Source organism: Medicago truncatula, chromosome 5 (assembly GCF_003473485.1).
Source record: "Medicago truncatula cultivar Jemalong A17 chromosome 5, MtrunA17r5.0-ANR, whole genome shotgun sequence".
NCBI classification, from domain to species: domain Eukaryota; kingdom Viridiplantae; phylum Streptophyta; class Magnoliopsida; order Fabales; family Fabaceae; genus Medicago; species Medicago truncatula.
In genome coordinates this window covers 35,382,077-35,403,285 of record NC_053046.1, presented here as the reverse complement: position 1 = coordinate 35,403,285, position 21,209 = coordinate 35,382,077, and the positions used below count along the sequence as shown (strand labels likewise).

At 34.9% G+C, this 21,209-nt stretch overlaps 2 protein-coding genes across 2 annotated transcripts; one reads left to right on the top strand and one right to left on the bottom strand.

The window, feature by feature from the left end:
- Nucleotides 1-116: 116 nt before the first annotated feature.
- On the bottom strand, nucleotides 117-8,190 carry LOC11433765 (protein INVOLVED IN DE NOVO 2). Its single transcript, XM_003616363.4, has 12 exons — nucleotides 8,037-8,190; nucleotides 6,616-6,967; nucleotides 6,113-6,445; nucleotides 5,385-5,747; nucleotides 4,861-5,217; nucleotides 3,452-4,444; nucleotides 3,118-3,299; nucleotides 2,700-2,789; nucleotides 2,064-2,351; nucleotides 1,764-1,973; nucleotides 1,201-1,443; nucleotides 117-436 (listed from the first exon to the last, which is right to left on the bottom strand). The coding sequence occupies exons 2-11, from the start codon at nucleotides 6,929-6,931 to the stop codon at nucleotides 1,207-1,209; spliced, it is 3,369 nt and encodes a 1,122-aa protein (XP_003616411.1). The 5' UTR covers nucleotides 6,932-6,967; nucleotides 8,037-8,190; the 3' UTR covers nucleotides 117-436; nucleotides 1,201-1,206.
- Nucleotides 8,191-10,157: 1,967 nt separating this feature from the next.
- LOC11433764 (AP3-complex subunit beta-A) lies at nucleotides 10,158-20,756 on the top strand. The gene is made up of 11 exons (XM_003616362.4): nucleotides 10,158-10,501; nucleotides 10,623-10,699; nucleotides 11,709-11,958; nucleotides 12,202-12,819; nucleotides 14,366-14,539; nucleotides 15,292-15,418; nucleotides 15,501-15,610; nucleotides 15,860-16,060; nucleotides 17,652-18,625; nucleotides 18,854-19,123; nucleotides 19,923-20,756. The coding sequence occupies exons 1-11, from the start codon at nucleotides 10,286-10,288 to the stop codon at nucleotides 20,284-20,286; spliced, it is 3,381 nt and encodes a 1,126-aa protein (XP_003616410.1). The 5' UTR covers nucleotides 10,158-10,285; the 3' UTR covers nucleotides 20,287-20,756.
- The last annotated feature ends 453 nt before the right edge of the window (nucleotides 20,757-21,209 follow it).

Below are 21,209 nucleotides of genomic sequence, written 5' to 3'. Positions count from 1 at the left end.
GAAAAACCTTATTGATTATTTTTCTTATGCCAAATCTAGAACTCCACAAATTATGTCTCTACTTTAATGCCACCACAAAAACAAAATGTTCAAATATTTATATAATCAAACACAAGTAGAAACTTAAATACACCCACCTTGTTGAATACATAAAAGCAAATTAATGAAGCAAAAGTTAACAGAAATGATGTTTATTAAATATGGTACAACATGTTTTACATTTAGTGTAAAAATTTAGGGGCTTAAAAGTTTAGGTTTAAGTTTGAACTTCGCCTAAATGAATAAGCATAAGCGCAAAGCATGTGGTTATGAAAGCAGTGACGATAGAAAGAACTCCACGGAAGCATGAAGTGTCAAGGAAAGCCAAATATATGATGTATTTCCTAAATACGTTCAACCGCACGATTCCCTTCGAGAAAACAATGTGTGATGATTCCTGCAGCCAACACCAACCTTTCAGCAACATGATCCACAGTTACGTCATAAAATAGCAGAATTTATTTTGTCTCGTGTCAAATGTGATTTTAGTGAACATACTTGTGTTTGGTTTATGCGAATGCAATTGCCAAATTGAACCTTAGTTTGACGCGTAATATAAGTTTTTGCATTGAGTTGAAAAGTTACCACTAATTTTTACACACAACTTGCATTCAGAGTAAAAACATCTAAATATAAACCACTTTACTTCAAACTCAATTGCTAACCAGCTCAATTATACACAATCAATTATACTCAATATCAAGTCAATCAATTAGGCAGGGGAAAATAAAACCAAAGATCTGTTTGGATTGACTTATTTGAACTTATTTACTGACATAAGCATTTATGGAACTATTTTGGAGAGCTTATGGAAACAACTTATGTCATGTTCATAAGTTGTTTTCACATTTATTTCCATAAGCTTTTTCAAGATAGCTTATGAAAACAACTTATAGCTTATATAAAAATAATTTGACTTTACTTTATCCTTTATTTATAATAGAAATTTGTACATAACAACTTACATGATAAGAGCTTATGTTATAGGTGCTTAATTATACCGTTTATCCAAACAGGACTTAAATGTTGTCAATACTATAAAATTGGAATTTTAAGAAAGGATTTGTAGCGTATATATGCTTATATACGCATCAGTAAAATCTTTTTCTAGCTATGTAGTTCAAAAGCAAAATGCAGTTTCATATTCCATTAGAAACATACCAGGCTTCACATCATTCCCCTTTTTTGTCTATTCAATTTCCACTGATTCAATAAAACTTTCACCCCTTCCTGCAAAGTCGCTCTCTTTCCCTCTGCATAATTCCATAATTCTGAGGTTATGTACCGCCCACTTGGATTATATTCATTTATCTCTTTCAATGCTGCCACCACAGCTTTGTAAACTTCTTCGCCCATCTCGTTTCTCAGTTCATTCAGCTTTTCATCTTCATCGTCTATAGCTTCCTGAAATTCAAAGCACAAAGGTAAGTTTCACAAGGAAAATATATAGAGAAAAATAATGCAATGTACTTGTAGGTTAAAACGAAAATGAAATCCATTGTGTAGATCAATTTGCTATATTAAAAGATATTTTCCTAAACAAGTAGCACGAGTTTGACAACATGAGCTACGTCAAGTTTTAGGTCTTACGTGCTTTTATTAAATGACATTAATCTTGACGTACTTCAGTGGCACATCAAATCATTTTAGAATAACATAAAAATTTACATAGATTATCTATATGATATGATTTTTCAAGCCAACGGTCAATTTTGTAATACAACCTGATGTTTCCCTTCGATTGTAGAAATTTTAAATGGATGCCAGTCAGGGTCCTTCAGATACTCTTCCCATAACGAACACAGTTCAGAAGCTCTATCTTCTGCAACATCTTCATTATATTTTTTCTTCATAGCTTCTAGAAATGGTCTAAAGTCTAGCTCCCCCATTCTCTTCACACGAATATCGGCACGACTCGGCATCTCTTTAATGGTCTGTGATAGATAAAAAAACCAAGAGAGTTTAAAAGATGCGAGGAAAGAAATTCAAAACACAAATCATTAGAAAAATTAAAAAAAAATTACAGTAATCAATTCCTTTCGAGCTTCCTGCAGTTCATCATTGCTCTTACGCTCTTTAATGATCAGAGTTTGGTTCAATGCGTCCATGTCTCGAAGTGACTGTTCCTTCTCTCTTAAATCTATATGTAAGGCATCCATCATATCCAGAACATCAAGCTCTCCATCATCTTCCATGTGCTTCATGACATTTAGTTTTCCTTTTAGTTGCTGAATCTCCAATTCCAGTTTTTGTTTCACATTTAGTTGTTTTTCAAGCTGGATGATTTTGGCATGGAGTTGTTCTTTTTGCCGCTGGATAAATAGATAGTCAAGTACCATTATCAGCTTGCCACTTGATGCTGACTAAGACTGTTAATAAAACCAAAAACCGAATCAAGCCGTTAAACCGAACCACACCGAAAAGGTAGTTTTGGTTCAGAACCACTGAACTGGCATATATATTTGGTGCACCAGTTCAGTGTATACCAATTGGGTCCGGGACAAACCCTCAACGGTTTGGTTCAAGTTTACCGAATATGGTTCGGATCAGTTTTACCGAATGAGATTCGGTTTTCCTTCCTGAACCGAACCATAAACAGAACTAATCCTGACATTAACACTTTTGGATGTTAAAAAAGCATTAAAACAAATTATACGGACCTTTTGATCTGCGGCAAGTTTCAAAACATTTTCACCAGCTTTTTGTTGCTCCATAGCAGCCATTTGAAGAAAGTGGTTTTTCGTTGCAGTCTAGAAAAAGCAAAAAACATAAGCATGGACCTAAATGAAACATTCAACAAGATTCTTAACCATATCATTATTATTGAAGAATTTCAAAGACACAAAAAATAAATAATGCAAAACTTTTGATTTATAGATTCCTCAGCAAGATCCTTGTTTGGAGAAAAAAGGGAAAAAAGAAAAAAAGAAGAAGAAAAAAGGAAAATCTAAACAGATAAATTTAAAATTATCTTAATTCATCACCCTTGAACAATATTTTCACTTTGATCTTCATTTCACAGGAATGTGAGTCACAGAACGATAAAAAAGATGAAACAAAATTAGAAAAGCAACACACCTTGTTAATCTCTTCATCCAACTTTTTCCTCTCACTTTCATTACGTGCCTCACGTTTTTCCAGTTCAATTCTTCGCAACTCAAGTTCTCTTTTCTGAGATTCCAGCTGCAACTTAAGCCTTTCATGACCATTCAAAACACTCTGAAAGTGTTGATTTGCACTTGACTGTATTTTCTTCATCTCTGAAATACAAGCAATGATGACATAAAACAATGTCATTTGCAAATGTGTTTAAAAAATCTAGCAGAATGTCTATAAACAACATTTAGAAACGATTGGCAAGTAATAATCAAAATTAGAGAAAAACTAACGCAGCTTCTATAATAATAGATACCTTGACTGTGAGATTGAGCAAGTCTGTCTATTTCGCCCATCACAATGTCCATGCGAAGTGTAATTTCATTGCATACTACTTCCATTTCTTTTATCTTGTTGTTCTTTACTTGAAGAATGTTATGCATACTCTGCACGAGTCTATTGAACCTTCTAGCATCTTGCTCCATGATTTCAGGTATTGTTTTAACATCCATCTTTTGTAGTTGCTCCCCGATTATGTTGTTCACTTTGTAGTCATCAGCTCGGGCAACCCACGCATACAGACCGGATTTTTGTTCAGTATAAGAAAGCCAGTCCTTTTTCCCGTGACAATCTAATTCATACGCCCTTTCAAATGCCAATGCATTATATAACCCTAGCCAACTTTTATTGAATTCCACAACTGCAGCTCCGGTGTGACCCCATGAATTCCAAAGCGTTCTGACTCTACGTGGATTAAAACCCCTTATTCGGTATTCATCCCTTAGCTTGGAACCACTTTCACCAATACATCGTCCATCTTCGGTTTGGCTAGTGGGAATATTAACCACAATCCCAGTCCATGGCCATACAAACTGCCTTTCAGAATTGACAAGAATGTTTTCATTCACTGGTTTTGTTCGATTTTGTTCCACATTCATAAGATTGTTTTCCAAATATTTGTTTGCAGGCTTTAATGGACGTTCCACATTCATAGTCATAAGATCCTTTTCCAAATATTTCACTAAAGCTAGATGGTTGGCCTTCTCCAATACACTTCTCCTTTGTGCGTCACTTTGACCTACCCCTAAAGCATGATTAAGGAGTTCGCTGTACCTATAATCGCATTTTCTCTTAGGGCAATACGGACATGAGAAAGTATCTTCTGATGTTTTGACCTTGTGAACTCCCTTCTTGAGTTCTGCATAGGATTTATTTACAAACAACGCATTTATTTGAGATGCACTATTATTAGTATCCTTCTCAGAGTGGCGACCTGTTACAGTTACTCCTCGGTTCGACGTTATGGTGCCTGCAAAACAAAATAAGGAGTTAGTAATGATTCTTGTTAAATGCTTCATAGATTACTTCCATTCCATTAAATATCATTGTGAATTGGCCAATGTCTGCATATCATTCCCTTTGTTTCTTTAGTTGTCGTTTTAAGATTATTTACTTTTGATGAAATTATTAGTTTTTTTACCTATAATACCCTTAAATATTTATTATGCCATTCCACTTATTTCTCATTCTGCACCAAATACTTAAGGGTATTATTGACAAAACAGTAGTTAATATTGCATTGAACTTGGAAAATGACATGAAAGTAGGAACACAATTTATCAACAGAAGCGGCATTTAAAAAAGATCAGAGGGAGTAAGTAATTGGAAAGAAAGGTTAAACAGAATTTTTTTTTCATAAATGTTTCATTAAGAGCGAGATATCACCTCTCTCTGTTGGTTTTGAAGGACCACCGACATTTATAAGATCCTTTTTCAAATATTTGACCAAAGCCAGATGATCCGCCTTTTCAATGTCAGTTCTAGTTTGTGAGATACTCCAACCCACCCCGGAAGCATGTTCAAGGATTTCCCTGTACACGTAATCCCGTTTTATCCTTTTATTATTAGGGCAGTATGGGCAAGTGAAAGTCTTATCTGAGGTTCTCACGTTTTGAATCCCCTTTTTGAGCTGTTCATATGTTCTTTTTAATTGCCCTAAATTTATTTGAGATGCACTTTTATCAGAATCTTTGTCGGAGCAGCGATTCGTCGCATTTTCTTCTCGGCTTTGTATCATGGCTCCTGCAAGACAAAATATTGTTTTAGTACCGATTGTTACGTTTTGATAAAATGCATCTCTTCGACACATGTTACTTCCACTAAATATCAATGTGAATTGAATTAGTCAAATTCAGTATATTCAATAACTAGGAAAAATTGAACTGAAGTTTGAACAATTGCTTACTTACCAGAAGAATCACCTTCAGTCACAGGTTTTGATGGAGCAGGCACATATATAATATCCTGTTTCAAATATTTCATTAAAGCCAGGTGAGTTGCCTTCTCTCGGACACTTCTCTTTTGCGAACTGCTCTGACCGACCCCAGAAGCATGTTCAAGGATTTCCCTGTACACATAGTCCGGTTTTTTCATTTTCGGGCAGTATGGACAAGTGAAAGCATCGTCTGAGATTCTCACTTTGAGACTTCTATTCTTGAGTTCTTGATAAAGTTTATCTACATACAACCAACTTATTCGAGGATCACTTGAACCGGTATCCTTGTTAGAGCATGGAGCCGAGACAGTTTGTCCTTGGTTTATCAATTTTGTACCTGAAAGACAAAAATTAGTTTTTAGCACTGATTTTTACTATGCTGCTTTACAGAATCAGTATTCTTTTACTAGCATGCAAAAAGGCGCCTGTCTTTCTGCTTTTTTATAAAAATAATTCAAGTTACAAATTTTAGTTGATTATTGATAAAAAAATATTAGTTATTTAGTAAATAAAAAGTTTAAATTAAGGGTAAAATTTACAGAGTAAAGACCACACCAAATCCCAATATTACTTTTATGTATAGTATAAAAAATAATATTACTGTGATTGGATAGTTTCAGCCTATTCAATTACTCAGAAAAATATATTAACTAGAACGAAAAAAATTCCGTAGTGTATTGCAAACAGCAGGATCATGATCACCTTTATCGACAGGCTTTGACGGTCCAGGCATACTTGTAATATCCTTTTCCAAATATTTCAACAAAGCGAGATGATTAGCTCTTTCTCTTGCACTTCTCTTTTCTGAACTACTCCGACCAACCATAAAAGCATGTTCTAGGAGTTCCCTGTACAAATAATCCTGTTTTCTATTAGGGCAGTACGGGCATATGAAAGTCCCGTCTGAGGTTTTCACATTCCGAGTTCCATTTTTGAGCTCTTCATAAGCTGTATCTACATACCACCAACTTATATCGGTATCCTTGATAGAACAGTGAGACATTACTGTCTGTCCTGGACTTATTGTGTTCGTACCTGAAAGACAAAAACTAATGTTAGCAAAGATCGTTGCCCTGCTGATTTACAAGGCAAATAATTTAATCAAAAGTAACAATATTAATTACTTTTATTGGTATATGTAAAGTCTAATGTAATTAACCTTAAAACGACGACTAAAACGGAATATAAGACTAACAACAGATCACCTTGATCTATAGGTCTCGATGCACCATCCTTACTGTTAAGGTCTTGCTCCAAATATTTTACCAAAGCCAAATGACTACCCTTCTCTTTAGCACTTCTCTTCTCTGAACTACTCCGACCAATCCCGGTGGCATGATTCAGGAGTTCATTTAACTTATAATCCTGTTTCCTCTCGGGGCAGTACGGACAACTGAAAGTCTCGGCCGAGGTTTTCACCTTTTGTTTCCCTGTTTTGAGTTCTTCGTAAGATGATACGAGATACCACCAACTCAACTGGGATTCTGCTATACCGGTATCCTTGATAGAGCAGTGAGCCATAGAGTTTCTCCAAGGCTCAACTCAATATTATGACACCTGAAATACAAAAATCAATATTCGTATTTGTTGTTTAGGTGCTACATCAACGGTTACTCCACTAAATACCATCGTGAAGTAGCCAGTTTCTTCAAAGATCCTTCATTTCTTGAAAAAAATATAAAATTTTAGAGCTTTGAATATAGGATTGGATTGGAGTATGGACTAACACTGCCTAATACAAAAATGTCACAAAACAGGTAAAACTTTCAATCAAAATGATAAAAGCATGACGAAATTGTTTGTAATAACATGCAATGTTTGCGGATTTCAATTCACTACGTTCACGCAATTACAGAATTGTCGATCTAGACTGTCAGATCAAATTTTAGATTACATGTGTTCCTACTTGAATTTTGGCGCGAATTACCAAAGCCGAAATATGGACTGTCCACATCATGTGACTGCGTAAAATGTGTACTTTCTTAGCTGCATGATTCCAGATTTAATGCTTACAATGGATTTCGTCCAATCTAAATGTATTGCAGTAACCAATCTGAGAAGTTATTAAAAAAGGATCGATGAAATTCAAATTTCCGTATTTGCGGAAGTCACAATGTGAGTCATCTAATCTTCATCCAATGACTTAAATTCACTAAATTGACGACTAGATTCACTGATAGAATGAAAGTCTGTTTGGATTGACTTATTTGAGTTTATTTACTAACATAAACACTTGTGATACCATTTGAGCGAGCTTACGGAACAGCTTGTGACATGCCCATAAGTTGCTTTCAGCATATTTTCATAAGCTCTAGTCTACAGAATAACTTACATGAAAACAGTTTGACTTAATTTTATCTAGTCATAGAAATAGTTAGCTTGTACATAAGCACTTATATGATAAGTGCTTAATTAAGTTGATTATCCAAATTGGGCACGAATACAACAAGTCCTTATAAATTCAACATCAAGTATAATCAAACAATGAATAACAGAGCAGATTAAATTAGAAAACATTGATCATGAGAATTAAACTAGAAAATAATGAAATGGAGTTTGTATATATAATTAAGAATGTGAGATGCATGAGCATCATGAAGAAAAAAAGAGAGGAAGGAATATTAACCTTGAAGAGATTGAAAGTACTGTGCATGTGAGAAATTGAAGAAGAAGCTATGGAGTTTGTTTGGTAAGAACAAGGAAAATAGATTGTTACAGTTGCTGTTCTGTTTGGAAGACACGCACGTTAGATGTTCCAAACATTTCAATTTTACTTTGACCCGACAAAACAATCTAACTACTACAGTACTACTTTGTAACTTGTGATAAAAGATGGTCCTTGTAACATGGACCATCTTATCTTATGGTCCATCATAGACCACCCAATTTTTACTGCAGTTATAAATATTTTATTTGGTTATTTGGTTCCAAAAAAAAATTATTTTTTAAATTTTTTAATAATTGATGTATTTCGTCTGTAGATTAGATACATATTAGTTATTCAATAAAACTAAAAATTGGTTTTTTGTTTATGATAGTGATCAGAACGTGTCATAATTTTAACCGGTTTGATATTTGATTGATGCGTATGAAAAAAATAGTGTTCAATCTCTTGAACGAATTTTGGTTATTTTGAGAGATCGGTTTATATAATTACGTGTAGATAATACATTTGGTTTAACAAAAAAAGAGTAATTATCTTAACTTTTATCTATTATTTGTCAACCTCTCAAAAAAAAATTGTCAATTTTACAATAAAATCAAAACGATGATTTTTTTGTGATCATTCAACTTTTTTTACAGGAAGGGTTTGATAATTCAATTAACTCCTCGAAATGTACCATTAAATTTTAACATTTTTTTTAGAGGAGCAATTTTTCATAGCTTGAACAGCACTATACATAAATCATTTATGTGATTGATCTATTATGTAATCAATGCATGACTTGTAGCCAAATCCCTTCTCTAAACCTTGACCTTATATGAAGTTGAACAATGACTACTCCTGCATTCAATGTTGATCTTCTTCTACTTGGGCTAGGTTGAATTGATGTTCAATTCATTTTAATTGATTGTGTTTGTTTTGGTAGGTCATTCAAATGTTGCAACCTTGTTATGTCTGCTATTGTGCTAGTTGTGATGCAGGAGTATACGTAGGTAGGCTATTTTTTTGTGCTAATTTGGCTTTTTAGCTTGTTTTGGCCTGTTATCTCTTGTATACCTCCGCTTTTGACTTTCTTAGCTTTTGGCTGGGCTATTATATGTGCTTGTTTTTATAGGGCAGATTTTATTTGGTGGAGTTGGGAGGTTTTGTTGGTTTCATCGGGTGTTACGTGTATATTCAACACCTTGATTGTTTGCCTCTTTGGCATGCCCGTGAATGTTTTATATCAGGAGGAAAACAATTGAAGAAAAAAAACAAAAGACTAAGCAACTTGGTGCCTAAAAACTCCAGAGTAGTCGGCGAACAAGATATAATCTAGCCGCGGAGGAGGAGGAGAGGTCCATATCTTTAAAGTGTCAATGTTGCCAGCCCCATATTTAGCCAACCAATCGACACATTCATTGCCTTCCCTCAAGGTATGGGAAAAGGAAACCAGCCAAGGAAGAGCAGAGAGCTTTCGAATAAGCAAAAGAATAGTCACACGAGGATGAAATTCATTCTGATGAGCATCAACAATCAAATCCAAAGCCGCCTGAGAATCATATTCCAAAGTAATAGATCGATAACCAAGGTCCCAGGCTAGTTGAAGACCTCGCAAAATTCCCGAGAGTTCAACAAATAAATTAGACGCTCTACCACAAAAACCAGAAAAATCTTGAATCCAACCCCTATAATAATTTCTTAAGAGGTCGCCTAAACCAGCATTGCCCGGATTACCGAAGGAGGAGTCATACACATTAACTTTTATATAACCATCTTTGGGGAATACCAACGAACCTGGCGATGAATAGGATGTTTGTCTCCGTGACCAAGAACTTGAATCATGGAAGAGTGATAAGAGTAAGTCAATAAAATTGCTCATAACTTTATTAGAGCGCCTCTAAAATGTATCTTTTTCTTGATCTCTTATAAATGTATTAATGTTAATATCTTTTAATTTTAGAAATTCAAATTTTATAGTATACCCTCAAAATTTTCTCATTTATGATTTATCATAATACTTTTTTTTGAAATAATTTATCATAATACTTGGAACCTCATTCACAATGTCGTCTATGCTAGAATGTCAATTTTAGCTAATACTCCATGAAATGAGTATATTTTTAACGGTTACTAATCTTTCATTAGGCGACAAATTAGAACACTTTCCTTTCCAATAGGTCTCAAAAGTTTGCTTCTTACTCGATACGCAAATCTCAGTCGGAGAAAAAATGTTCCACCAATTCGGAGCGACGGCGGAATCACTGAGCAAAGCTTCAACGGCGGTGTTCCGAATCGGTACCGACGCCGCCCTCTACGACGATCCCGAAGACGTTAACATCGCTCCTCTTCTCGATAGCAGATTCGATTCCGAGAAATGCGAAGCTCTCAAACGGTTACTCGCTCTCATCGCTCAAGGATTCGATGTTTCCAATTTCTTCCCTCAGGTCACTCCCTCCGATCAACGCTATTCGATCTGCTTCACCTTCGTTGCGTTGAAAATTTTGAATCTAAATTGTGATTTTGCATTTTTTTTGACTTGTTTTGATTTGTGAATGAAAATTGCAGGTTGTGAAAAACGTTGCGTCGCAGTCATTGGAAGTGAAGAAGCTGGTTTACTTGTACCTTCTACATTATGCTGAAAAGTATGTTGTATTCTACTTTCACAACTGCTTCTATTTTTCTTCGTTGTTTTGCTGTATTTAGCTATGTGTTTTTGGTTACGCGAAGACGAAATTTGATTTCGAATGAATTCATTTTTGTAAAATTGATTTTAATTAAAACTCAGTTGAATGTAAAATGGTCTTTGTTTGGTTACATATTTGTAAAAGTGAGTTGGATACTAATTTGAGTGTTAAATCACGTTTGGAGTTAAAAGATACAAATCCTAGCTTAAAGTTAAAATCAATTATACTGAAAGACATCGCACATTACGAAATTCATTCTACACCTCTAGAATCAATTTTGTTGTTTTAAGCTATTTGAGTTGATTAAATGTGTATATTTATTTAAGCATTTGAAGATAATATGATTTGAAGCGTGTTTTTGTTCTTCAGTTGGTTTGTGGACTCGTAGGTCTTTGATTTATTTTATCAATTCTTTCTACTCCTTTTTTCTTTGTTTAATGGATTTATTTATAACTACTTTTCGCAGATCCAAAAAATTGTTGTATGTTGTTCCTCGGGAATCGGGATACCAATGACACATAAAATTGTGGACGTGGTTTCTTAACCTTAGCACGAAAAATTAATTGAGCGTAGTAGAGAATAGGATGTTGTGTTGGATGTGTGGTAAAACTAGACAGGATAGGATTAGAAATGTAAACATTAGAGAGAGTTGGGATAACACCTATAACATAAAAGATGGTGGAAACCAGGCCTAGGTGGTTTGGGCATCTAAAGAGAATACCGGTGGATTCTGTACTATTAAGAGAAACAGAGGTAGACTTAGAAAAATCAATTAGAGAAATATGGTACTATATGATAGAACATGATGACCTCGTTTGATCTATGTTGCTGACCCCACTTAGTGAGATAAAATTTCGTTGTTGTTGTTGGCTCTTTAACCTTCGCATTCTTCCGTCTTTAATTTGCCACATAATTGGTTGTTGTTTGCTGTCGTTCTTATAGTTTCAATTTTATTTCTTTTGTTCAGGCGTCCAAATGAAGCATTGCTGTCGATCAATTGTTTCCAGAAGGACCTGGGGGACACTAACCCATTGGTTAGGGCATGGGCACTCCGAGCCATGGCGGGAATCCGCCTTCATGCAATTGCACCTCTTGTCCTTGTTGCTGTGGGAAAATGTGCTAGAGATCCGTCTGTCTATGTCAGAAAATGTGCTGCTAATGCTCTTCCTAAGCTTCACGATTTACGGATGGATGAACATGCAACTGCAATTGAAGAGGTCTGGTATACGTGTCTACTGTTATCATACTTGTTGAGATTTACCTTCTATAGGACATAGGTTACTTTATAACAATTAATAGAAAACACCTTATCTTCTCCCTGCTTTTCTTAAGTCTCATACATTTGAACTAATTAACTAAAGAAAGTTTTATGCCAGTTGCTTTATTTCATCAATGTATGGTTGAAAGGCTATAAAAGTTGTCAATAGTATAAATAAATTTTGATGCTTCATTTGGTGCAGATGGTTGGATTATTGTTAAACGATCATTCCCCAGGGGTTGTTGGAGCAGCTGCTTCTGCATTCACTTCTGTTTGCCCAAACAATTTTTCACTTATTGGAAGAAATTACAGAAAGTTGTGTGAGATTCTCCCCGATGTGGAAGAGTGGGGTCAAATAATGCTAATTGGGATTCTTTTACGGTATGTGATAGCGAGGCATGGGCTTGTCAAAGAATCCATCATGTTTTCTTCGTATAATAAAGATCATGGCAATTTAGATGAAGATGAGCATGATGTTACCTTAAAAAAAGATGCTGGGTATGCCACTGAGAAGACTGTGTCGGAATTAACACATATGATCTTTCAGTGTTACATTGAAGGGCCAGATGAGTACTTATCACGATCAAGTTCTACTATTAAGATTGCTCCTAAATTGGATGAATCGCTATATACATCTTGCAGCAATGAAGTTGTGAGGATCCTACTGCAGTGTACATCACCATTGTTATGGTCTCATAACAGTGCAGTTGTACTTGCAGCTGCAGGTGTACACTGGATAATGGCGCCTAAGGAGGACGTTAAAAGAATTGTTAAACCACTCTTGTTTGTTCTTCGATCATCGCCTGCCTCAAGATACGTGGTAAGTAATGTTCCTTGAATTGTTTGTTTATCTTGGTTTATTTGTTCCTCCATCTACATTTGCTACTAATTCTTTTGATTTTCTTTTTAAAATTATAATACTTGTATTTTATTCATAGGCTCTTCTAAGAAACTTGTATGTATAGCTGCTCTATGTCACTATAGGTTGTGTTTTATTGTCTAATGTCCAATGAATCGAAACTTCAATAGAAAAAGTTTTTGGGAAAACAGTGGATCAAACCTTGATATTGGCATTTAGTAACAGCCTAACAGTTATGGGTTGTCATTAGCAGTTGTGAGTCTATGTTACTATGTTAGTGTGTTAACATAAATAGGAAAGAGAGTGGAAAGCTGGAAGGGAGAGGATCTGATTTGGGTTAGAGTGAGAGTCCAGGGGCACTTACCCTAGAGTCGTAGTCTGAGTCCCATATACACTAGTAAATTGTGTGCAATATATGGTGTAAAGTGTAAACTTATTCTTTCTCATTTCCAGCCTTTATTACATTTCTGTTTATTTTGATACTGGTTGAAACATATCATGCCCACCAAGAGAAGAGAATTATCTACTGTGTCACTCTTAGGATACCAATACTAGTCTAGACATGGCAGTTGAAGTTATGGTTTGCCTAAGATATAAAAGGATTATTATTTTTTAATTTTTGTCTATGGCCAATATATGAATTGAATGGACATATCATGATCACTGAATTACTTAATGCTAGCGGGATAGGTATTAAACTCATATTGCGGGATCAAGGGTACAGCCATCTCCTAGAACTTAGTAGTGACCTCTTCCTTAGGAGTTAGGAGTCAACTTTCCGTGATGATTTACCCATATAATAGGTGATATCACAATATTTACATGGATGGTTTGAGTTTGATTTTAGATATTTTTCATGGAATTTATTAATTACACAATTTAGAGGTCAATGTTAATGGTTTTCCTTCAAAAGCATGATTTTATTTTACTTTTTTGTTGGCTTATATTTGAATGACGCAGAATTACCATAACATGTTGCCACAATTGACAGTTTAACATTTACTCAAGGCAGTCTCTAGTCAGTTGTGGTAACAAATTACAGAATGTGCTTATTGAACAACTTTTTGCTAATGCTCTGTTTCTGGCATGGGCATAAGTTCATAACATCACATTGCTCATTCATTCATTCATTTTCTGAAGAGTAACATAAATGAAATTAATGATTTACTGACTTAATTCTATCAGAGTTAATGTTGTATTTGCAGGGTGTTCAAATTTATATTACTCTTATAAATCTTAATCCTTTTAAGGGTTGGTGTTGTTGGGTTGTTCTTGAGAGATTTCGCACTTACTCTTACTATTGATATGCATTACTTGCAATTCAAATATTGAATTCTGACTTTTTTGGTTGGATAGTAAAATCGTGTTACGAAGGAAAAGGAAATACACAGAAAATTTCCTTAGATAAGGCAAGAAAGTGATAAATTCTAGTTAATCATCATGTATGATCAATTTCTTTGACATTTGACTTAGAAGTTAATGATTATTTGTTCATTGACTTATGCAGGTGCTGTGCAATATCCAAGTGTTTGCTAAAGCTATGCCCTCTCTATTTGCTCCACATTACGAAGACTTATTCATTTATTCTGTAGATTCCTATCAAATAAAAGCGCTTAAGCTGGATATACTTTCTATTATAGCTTCGGATTCCTCGATTTCATTCATTCTTAAAGAATTTCAGGTATTTCACATCAAGTATATGTTTTTCTGGACAGTGTTGGAATATGCATTTATTTGATCCGTCAAACTTTACACTATCTGAACTTTTTGTAGCTGTGCCTTTTCTAACTATTTTCCCTTGTTTTTTTTGGTAGTGGCCGGGGTTTGAACCCCGGACCTTGCATATTTTATGCATTGTCCCAACCAACTGAGCTAAGCTCACGAGGACCCCTTGTTTAGTTGTATATGAAGTGGACTTGATACCTCTGTTAACATTATCTACTAAAAAAAAGAATACAATCTAGGCAATTCTAGAGCCCTAGTGTCTCCCAATCTAGGCAACTTCTATTCTTCTCTCATTCTCTCTAATTTTTACAATCAAATACTATTCTCTGCCCCCTTTCTATTTTGCCCAACATACATCCTTTTTATTAATGGTCTAAATCAGTGTCCAAAGGTGAGGGTTTTGGTCCTCCCATACTCAAATATGTGTCTCTTTTTATTTTTTTGGTACAACCAATATGGGTCTTTTACCGCACTTAAAAAATACAAAAATAAAAATTGAGGACCTAGACATGCTTATGCAGGGATGAGGAATCCACTGTTACCTGCTCACATGTTTCATTAATTATTTATGGTTATGTCTTTGCCAACCCCACTTAGTGGGATAAGGCTTGGTTGTTGTCATTGCTGTTGTTGTTTTATGTCTTTTGCTATGACATTTAGAATCAGAGTTTGGTGCATTGATTGATGTTTTTCTTAGTGTGTTGCTAGGATTATATAAGAGATCCAGACAGGAGATTTGCTGCCGACACAGTTGCTGCCATTGGTCTATGTGCCCAGAGACTTCCAAAAATGGCAACTGCATGCCTGGAAGGACTGTTGGCTCTGATTAGGCAAGGTGTGTGGCCTGATTATTAATTCTATCTTTTGAAGAAACATTTCATGTTTCTTGAATTCTTGTTTAATATCTATATCTGCAGAATTTTTGTGTGGTGAAATCAGATCACTGGATGGAGAAGAGGGCGTACTAATTCAGGCAATTATGTCCATCATATCAATTATAAAGTTAGAACCGCCCAGTTATGAGAAGGTACTCTTCTGATTCTTTTTCATATAAAATTATTTCCAATGGTACTATTTTTTTTTTTTTTTTTGTATTGGTTTAAAAGTAAGTTTCAAATGACAATATGGAGATATGGAACAAAGTAGGCATGGGTTTAGTATATTAATATCTTGTATTTGGTCTAGCGATTATTTAGTTGTACTTGCATTGCAATTTTTTGATACATTGCTTGTGCAGTTATGACTGATCTCCAACTCTTTTAATTGTTATTATAAGGTTATAATTCAGTTGGTACGTAGTTTGGATACAATCAAGGTCCCTGCTGCCCGTGCAATGATTGTCTGGTTGTTGGGGGAGTATTGTTCTTTGGGTGAGATGATTCCAAGGATGTTGAGTACAGTACTTAAGTATCTTGCTTGGTGTTTTACTTCAGAAGGATTAGAAACTAAGCTTCAGATTCTTAACACAATCACAAAGGTATATCATTAAATTACTTTTGGTTTTTTGTACAAAAAAGCTGGTTCTTATATGCATTGTTACTTATTGATTGATTGACATAATAACTGGACAAAATGTATTCTACTAGTCTTTTCATTTTCTTGTTCTTCTGTGGAAATTTTTGAAGACGTGATGTTGATATCTGCACATGGTGTCATCGGTTTGTTTAAAGATCAACTGTAACAAAATATAGCTAAATCCTGCTCAAGAGTAGTTGTCAAGGTCCTCGATCAGATAGTTTGGTTGTTCAGATAAATGCTTGTAAACTGAACATCTGCTTTTATTGGGTGAATAGCTTATGTTTTGAGGTGCTGTTTTAGCTTCAGAAAGTAAAGAATGCTTTGCTTAATTGATTTTTCCTGGTGTTAATGTTCTAGTATTTTTCTTTTGAATTTTGTTTCTTAAGTAAGTAAAGAAACTAAGGATGATGCAGCACCCAAAGCAAAAAATAAAATAAAAATCAGAACTGGAAGTAGTCAGTACATCAACGCTCTCCAGTTCCACTGTACATCAGCCAAAGGAAAAAACTGAAAATGATCAATTTAGAGACTAGATGACTTCCATAAATGTGGCATAAACTTTTGTTTACAGCATGCATTTTGCATGAGATCCTAATTCTGGAGCATCTTACATTTATTGCATGTCTCCAGTCCAAAATATGTAATCTGTGTTTATGCTTGTCTCAGCATGTCTCGTAAATCCACCTTCCTATCCAAATAGAAATGCTGGATTGCTAACAACTTACTTATTGTAAACTGTTTTTTAGTGATACTGATAATGATAAACTTGAGTAAGTTTCATACATTTTTAGTCGTGAATGTCACAATTTTCTGCGTGCTATCTCTTCATAGATATCTTTAACCTTTCTTCCATTAATTCTAAGATGTTATTCATAACTCCCTGCTTATCCTTTTACAGTCTCATAAATCTTATTGCCTGTGGCATTTTTACTTTCCACTGTACTCCTGCACCTTCTACTTGAATTTTCTATTTGGATCACTATAGAATTTATATAAAATAGTGGTAATGATTGAAAGTTAGTGAGACTTGTAAAGTTGATATTTCTAGAAGTGTGTAGAATAATCTATTAAGAAGGTGGGCATCCACACATTTTGAATCTAATCATCTATAACACTTGAGTGCGCTTCAGCTTACCTTCACTTGCAGAGTTATCTCTTTCCATGATGTATAGTGTCTGGTTAATGTATATCATATCACTATGCATTCTATATTGTCCTGTTAAATTGTGCGTACCATTGTGTGTTTTCCAGTTGGATTTTAGAGGGCTAAGTCTATATATATATTTTGAAAGAACAGCATGATAAATAAACATATAGTATCATTTTGTTCTTTTAATTTTTTAAAAATATCAAAATATAGACTTGGCCCCCCAAAGCTCTCCCCTCCAAAAACCAATTCTCAAACACACCCTAAATGGATGTAGGACCATATAATGAGTTAATGACCCATGTCAGAACTTGGAACCTTAGTTCTTGGCTCCTGAATTTTATATGCATGGGTTTACATTGAAAGAAAAGGAGTTTACGATTTGAATGGTTTTTGTCCTTAGGTCTCACTGTGCATCAAGGGAGAAGATAGTTGGACCTTGAGAAAAATTTGGACGTATGTAATTGAACTGGCTGAGCGTGACCTGAACTATGATATTCGTGATCGTTCGCGTTTCTTGAAGAAACTTCTCTCAAGCAATTTAGAGTCTCAAAATGTGGAAGAGGAAAATAGTGAATCACGGAAGGACCAATCTAGTGTACTTGCAGAATGCATATTTGGTGGACAGACAAAAACTGTGACAGTTCCATCTGAACCTATCAATGACAGGTTTTATCTCCCTGGATCTCTTTCACAGTTGGTATTTCATGCAGCTCCAGGATATGAGCCTCTCCCAAAACCCTGTAGCCTTCCATACATTGATCAGTATGATGGAGCTGTTAACAGTGATTCAGAGGAGGTGGATGATCCTGGTTCATCTGGGTCTTCTGATGATGAAAATGCTTCTGATTATAGCTCTGAACAGTCAATATCTGGTTCCAGCGAAGGCAGTGGCAGCAATGAGACTGTATCTGGCGATGAAGGTGACAACAATGATGATCCATTGATTCAGATTTCAGAAACTAGCAATGTTAATGAAAACCAGAATGGTGGGGATCACTCTGGCTCTTCTGGTTTTAATGACTTGATGTCAACGAAGTCTCTCGAGTCTTGGTTGGATGAGCCATCCAAGTCATCTAAAGGAAGTGAAACTGAACAAAGCCAAGTTCGAAAATCTTCGGCAAGAATAACCATTGGAGATATTGGAAGCCGTGTTAAACCCAAATGTTACACTCTCTTGGATCCTGCAAATGGAAAGGGTTTAATGGTGAATTACTCCTTTTCATCTGAAACTTCAAGCATATCCTCCCATCTTGTATGTTTAGAAGTATTATTTGAAAATTGTTCTTTGGAGCCGATGTTCGATATAGTCTTACTAGACGAGGATTCTAGCAAAAGTGCAGATTCTACCGATCAAATATCACAAGCAGCAGAAAAGTAAGTATTAATCCTCCTTTTCTTATAACTTCCAAGTTTCTTTTACTGGGTAGAGTACAAATCTGTATCTATAACTTAAAGTTAGATTGCCAGTAAATTGGTTTCCTATTCAAAGGCTGTGGCCATTGAACCTGCAGCAAATCCTGCTTGAATATCTCAAGTTTTACTTGCTCATTGTAATCTTCTTACGTGCTTATCCCCACGAATTGTTTTATGTTTTTGTTGCAGTACCTTGAAATCTCATGTTGATAAACCAGCGCTAGTTTCCATGGAGGCAATCTCTTCTCTGGAGCCTAGTCAGAAAGCGAAACGGACTCTACTAGTTCGCTTCCATCACCACCTTTTGCCTCTAAAATTGGCTTTATTTTGCAACGACAACAAATTCCCTGTCAAATTAAGGCCTGACATTGGATACTTTGTAAAACCACTTCCGATTAATATTGAAGCTTTCATAGAAAAGGAATCTCACCTTCCAGGGATGTTTGAATACGTGAGGAGGTATGAAAATTTTGTTGTTTGTTGGGCACAAATAGTTTCATACTCTGTTACCCTCTTTGCCCACAATTAAAGATTTTTAATAATGAACGAAAAGATGGCATACGTATGCAAGATGAAGGTTAAAATGTCAGGAGAAAAATGGAAATTTAAATTTAAATTTGAAATTTAAACCATCAAGAATAGGAAGCTTGTCATAAGTAAATGCCGTACTTGAGTGAATTTAAATTACATTGGTCTCTTGAGTTTTGGCCTATAGTTCACTGATTTAATGTAAAAAAATGGACACTTAAATTTTGAATAGTATGTTTTATATGTTTCTGTGGATCCATAAGTTGATATACATCAGAATGAAAGTTAAAAAAGTGAAACCTGTGTCCATTTGGTTTTAAAATATTCTTTTGTCAGAATGTAGAATAATTGTATTAATTATAATTTGTCCACTGGGCTATGCAGACAGCCCATTATAGATTTGTGTAGTATAACTAGTTTTTCACCATTTTTCTTAAAACTTTAGAATCTACACTTGTCAAACAAAATGATCTTAGCAATTACTCCCTCCGTTTTTAAATATAAGCAAAATTGAGTTTTTAGGTTCATTCAATTAATGATGTATGTGGTCCATAATATGAACCACATACATCATTAATTGAATGAACCTAAAAAGTCATTTTTGCTTATATTTTGAAACGGAGGGAGTACTTGCTAGCTTAAGGAACCTTCTCTTTTTCTCCCTTTTAATTTTTTCCTGTTTCATTTCTGTGAACTCTAACTATGATTTTCTTGCATTATTGGCATCCAGTTGCACATTTAACGATCACATTCTAAAGCTGAACAAGGAAAGCAACTCTTTAACAGAGGATACATTTCTTGTCATATGTGAAAGCTTAGCATTGAAGATGCTGAGCAATGCCAATCTTTCTCTTGTATCTGTGGATTTGCCAGTAGCTTCCAACCTCGATGATGCGTCCGGTTTGTGTTTGCGTTTTAGCAGTGAGATCTTGAGCAATTCCATGCCATGCTTAATTACAGTTACCATTGAAGGTAAATGCTCCGACCCATTGATTACTTCTGTAAAGGTCAACTGCGAAGAGACTGTGTTTGGCTTAAATTTCTTAAATAGGATTGTCAATTTCTTAGCTGAGCCGCCTGTTACCCACTCATAAGTTTGGATAGAAAATGCACAAAAAGTAATTAATTTGTGGACATGTACATGGAAAACTTGAAGAGCATGGGTGATTGTTTTGAATTTATGTTTGGTGAGGTATTGAATTTCTGATGTTACATTTTCACTAGTATTGGGAATTTTGTTTGGGTTAATCCTTGATTTTCATAGACTTGTATGTCTATTCAATTTTAGCTTTATTTTGTGGATCTCTTATTTTTATCAAGTGTTACTGTTGTTTCTCGCGGAAAGGAACTCAACTGACGCGCTGCACTATATCAAGTTGCACCATTTATATTTTGCCTGTAAGTTTTCTTTTATGATGGAGTGTAAGCAAAATCCAAAAGTGATTGTTGTATTGTATGATTAATAACGTTGCACTTAAAATTTATGGAGAGAGTTGTATATTCTGCAATGTGTTGCAGGATTTTAAATTGAATATGAATGATATTACTGAGTTATCTTCCTTAATTTCTTTCTTCCAAAGGCATCAACACTGAATGAAGTTTTCAAATACTTGTTAGGTTGAAGTAGCATTTCATGTTGTCAACCTACCTGTAAACCAAAACAACATATTGTAGCAGGTCATGTTTAGTTTAGCTTGCAAAAAATGCAGGCCTTTGTGATTGCTTAATTGACCATTTTATAAAATATTATAGTAGTCATCTTTCTTGAGCTAAGGTACATGGTGTAAATATGGAATGTATTCACCTCCATCAGCATGCACGGCACGTTATTTTATTTTTTTGCTTAAACAATTTTTTATCAACACCTTCAACCATTTACACCTTGACAAAAAACACACTGATTTATTTGATCAAGTAATACGATATATTAATCTGGTTCTTAAGAATCTCAAATATAGATCAAATTAGTCTTTTTGAGGTTTAAAGGACACTTTAATCTTATCAGAGACTAATTTGA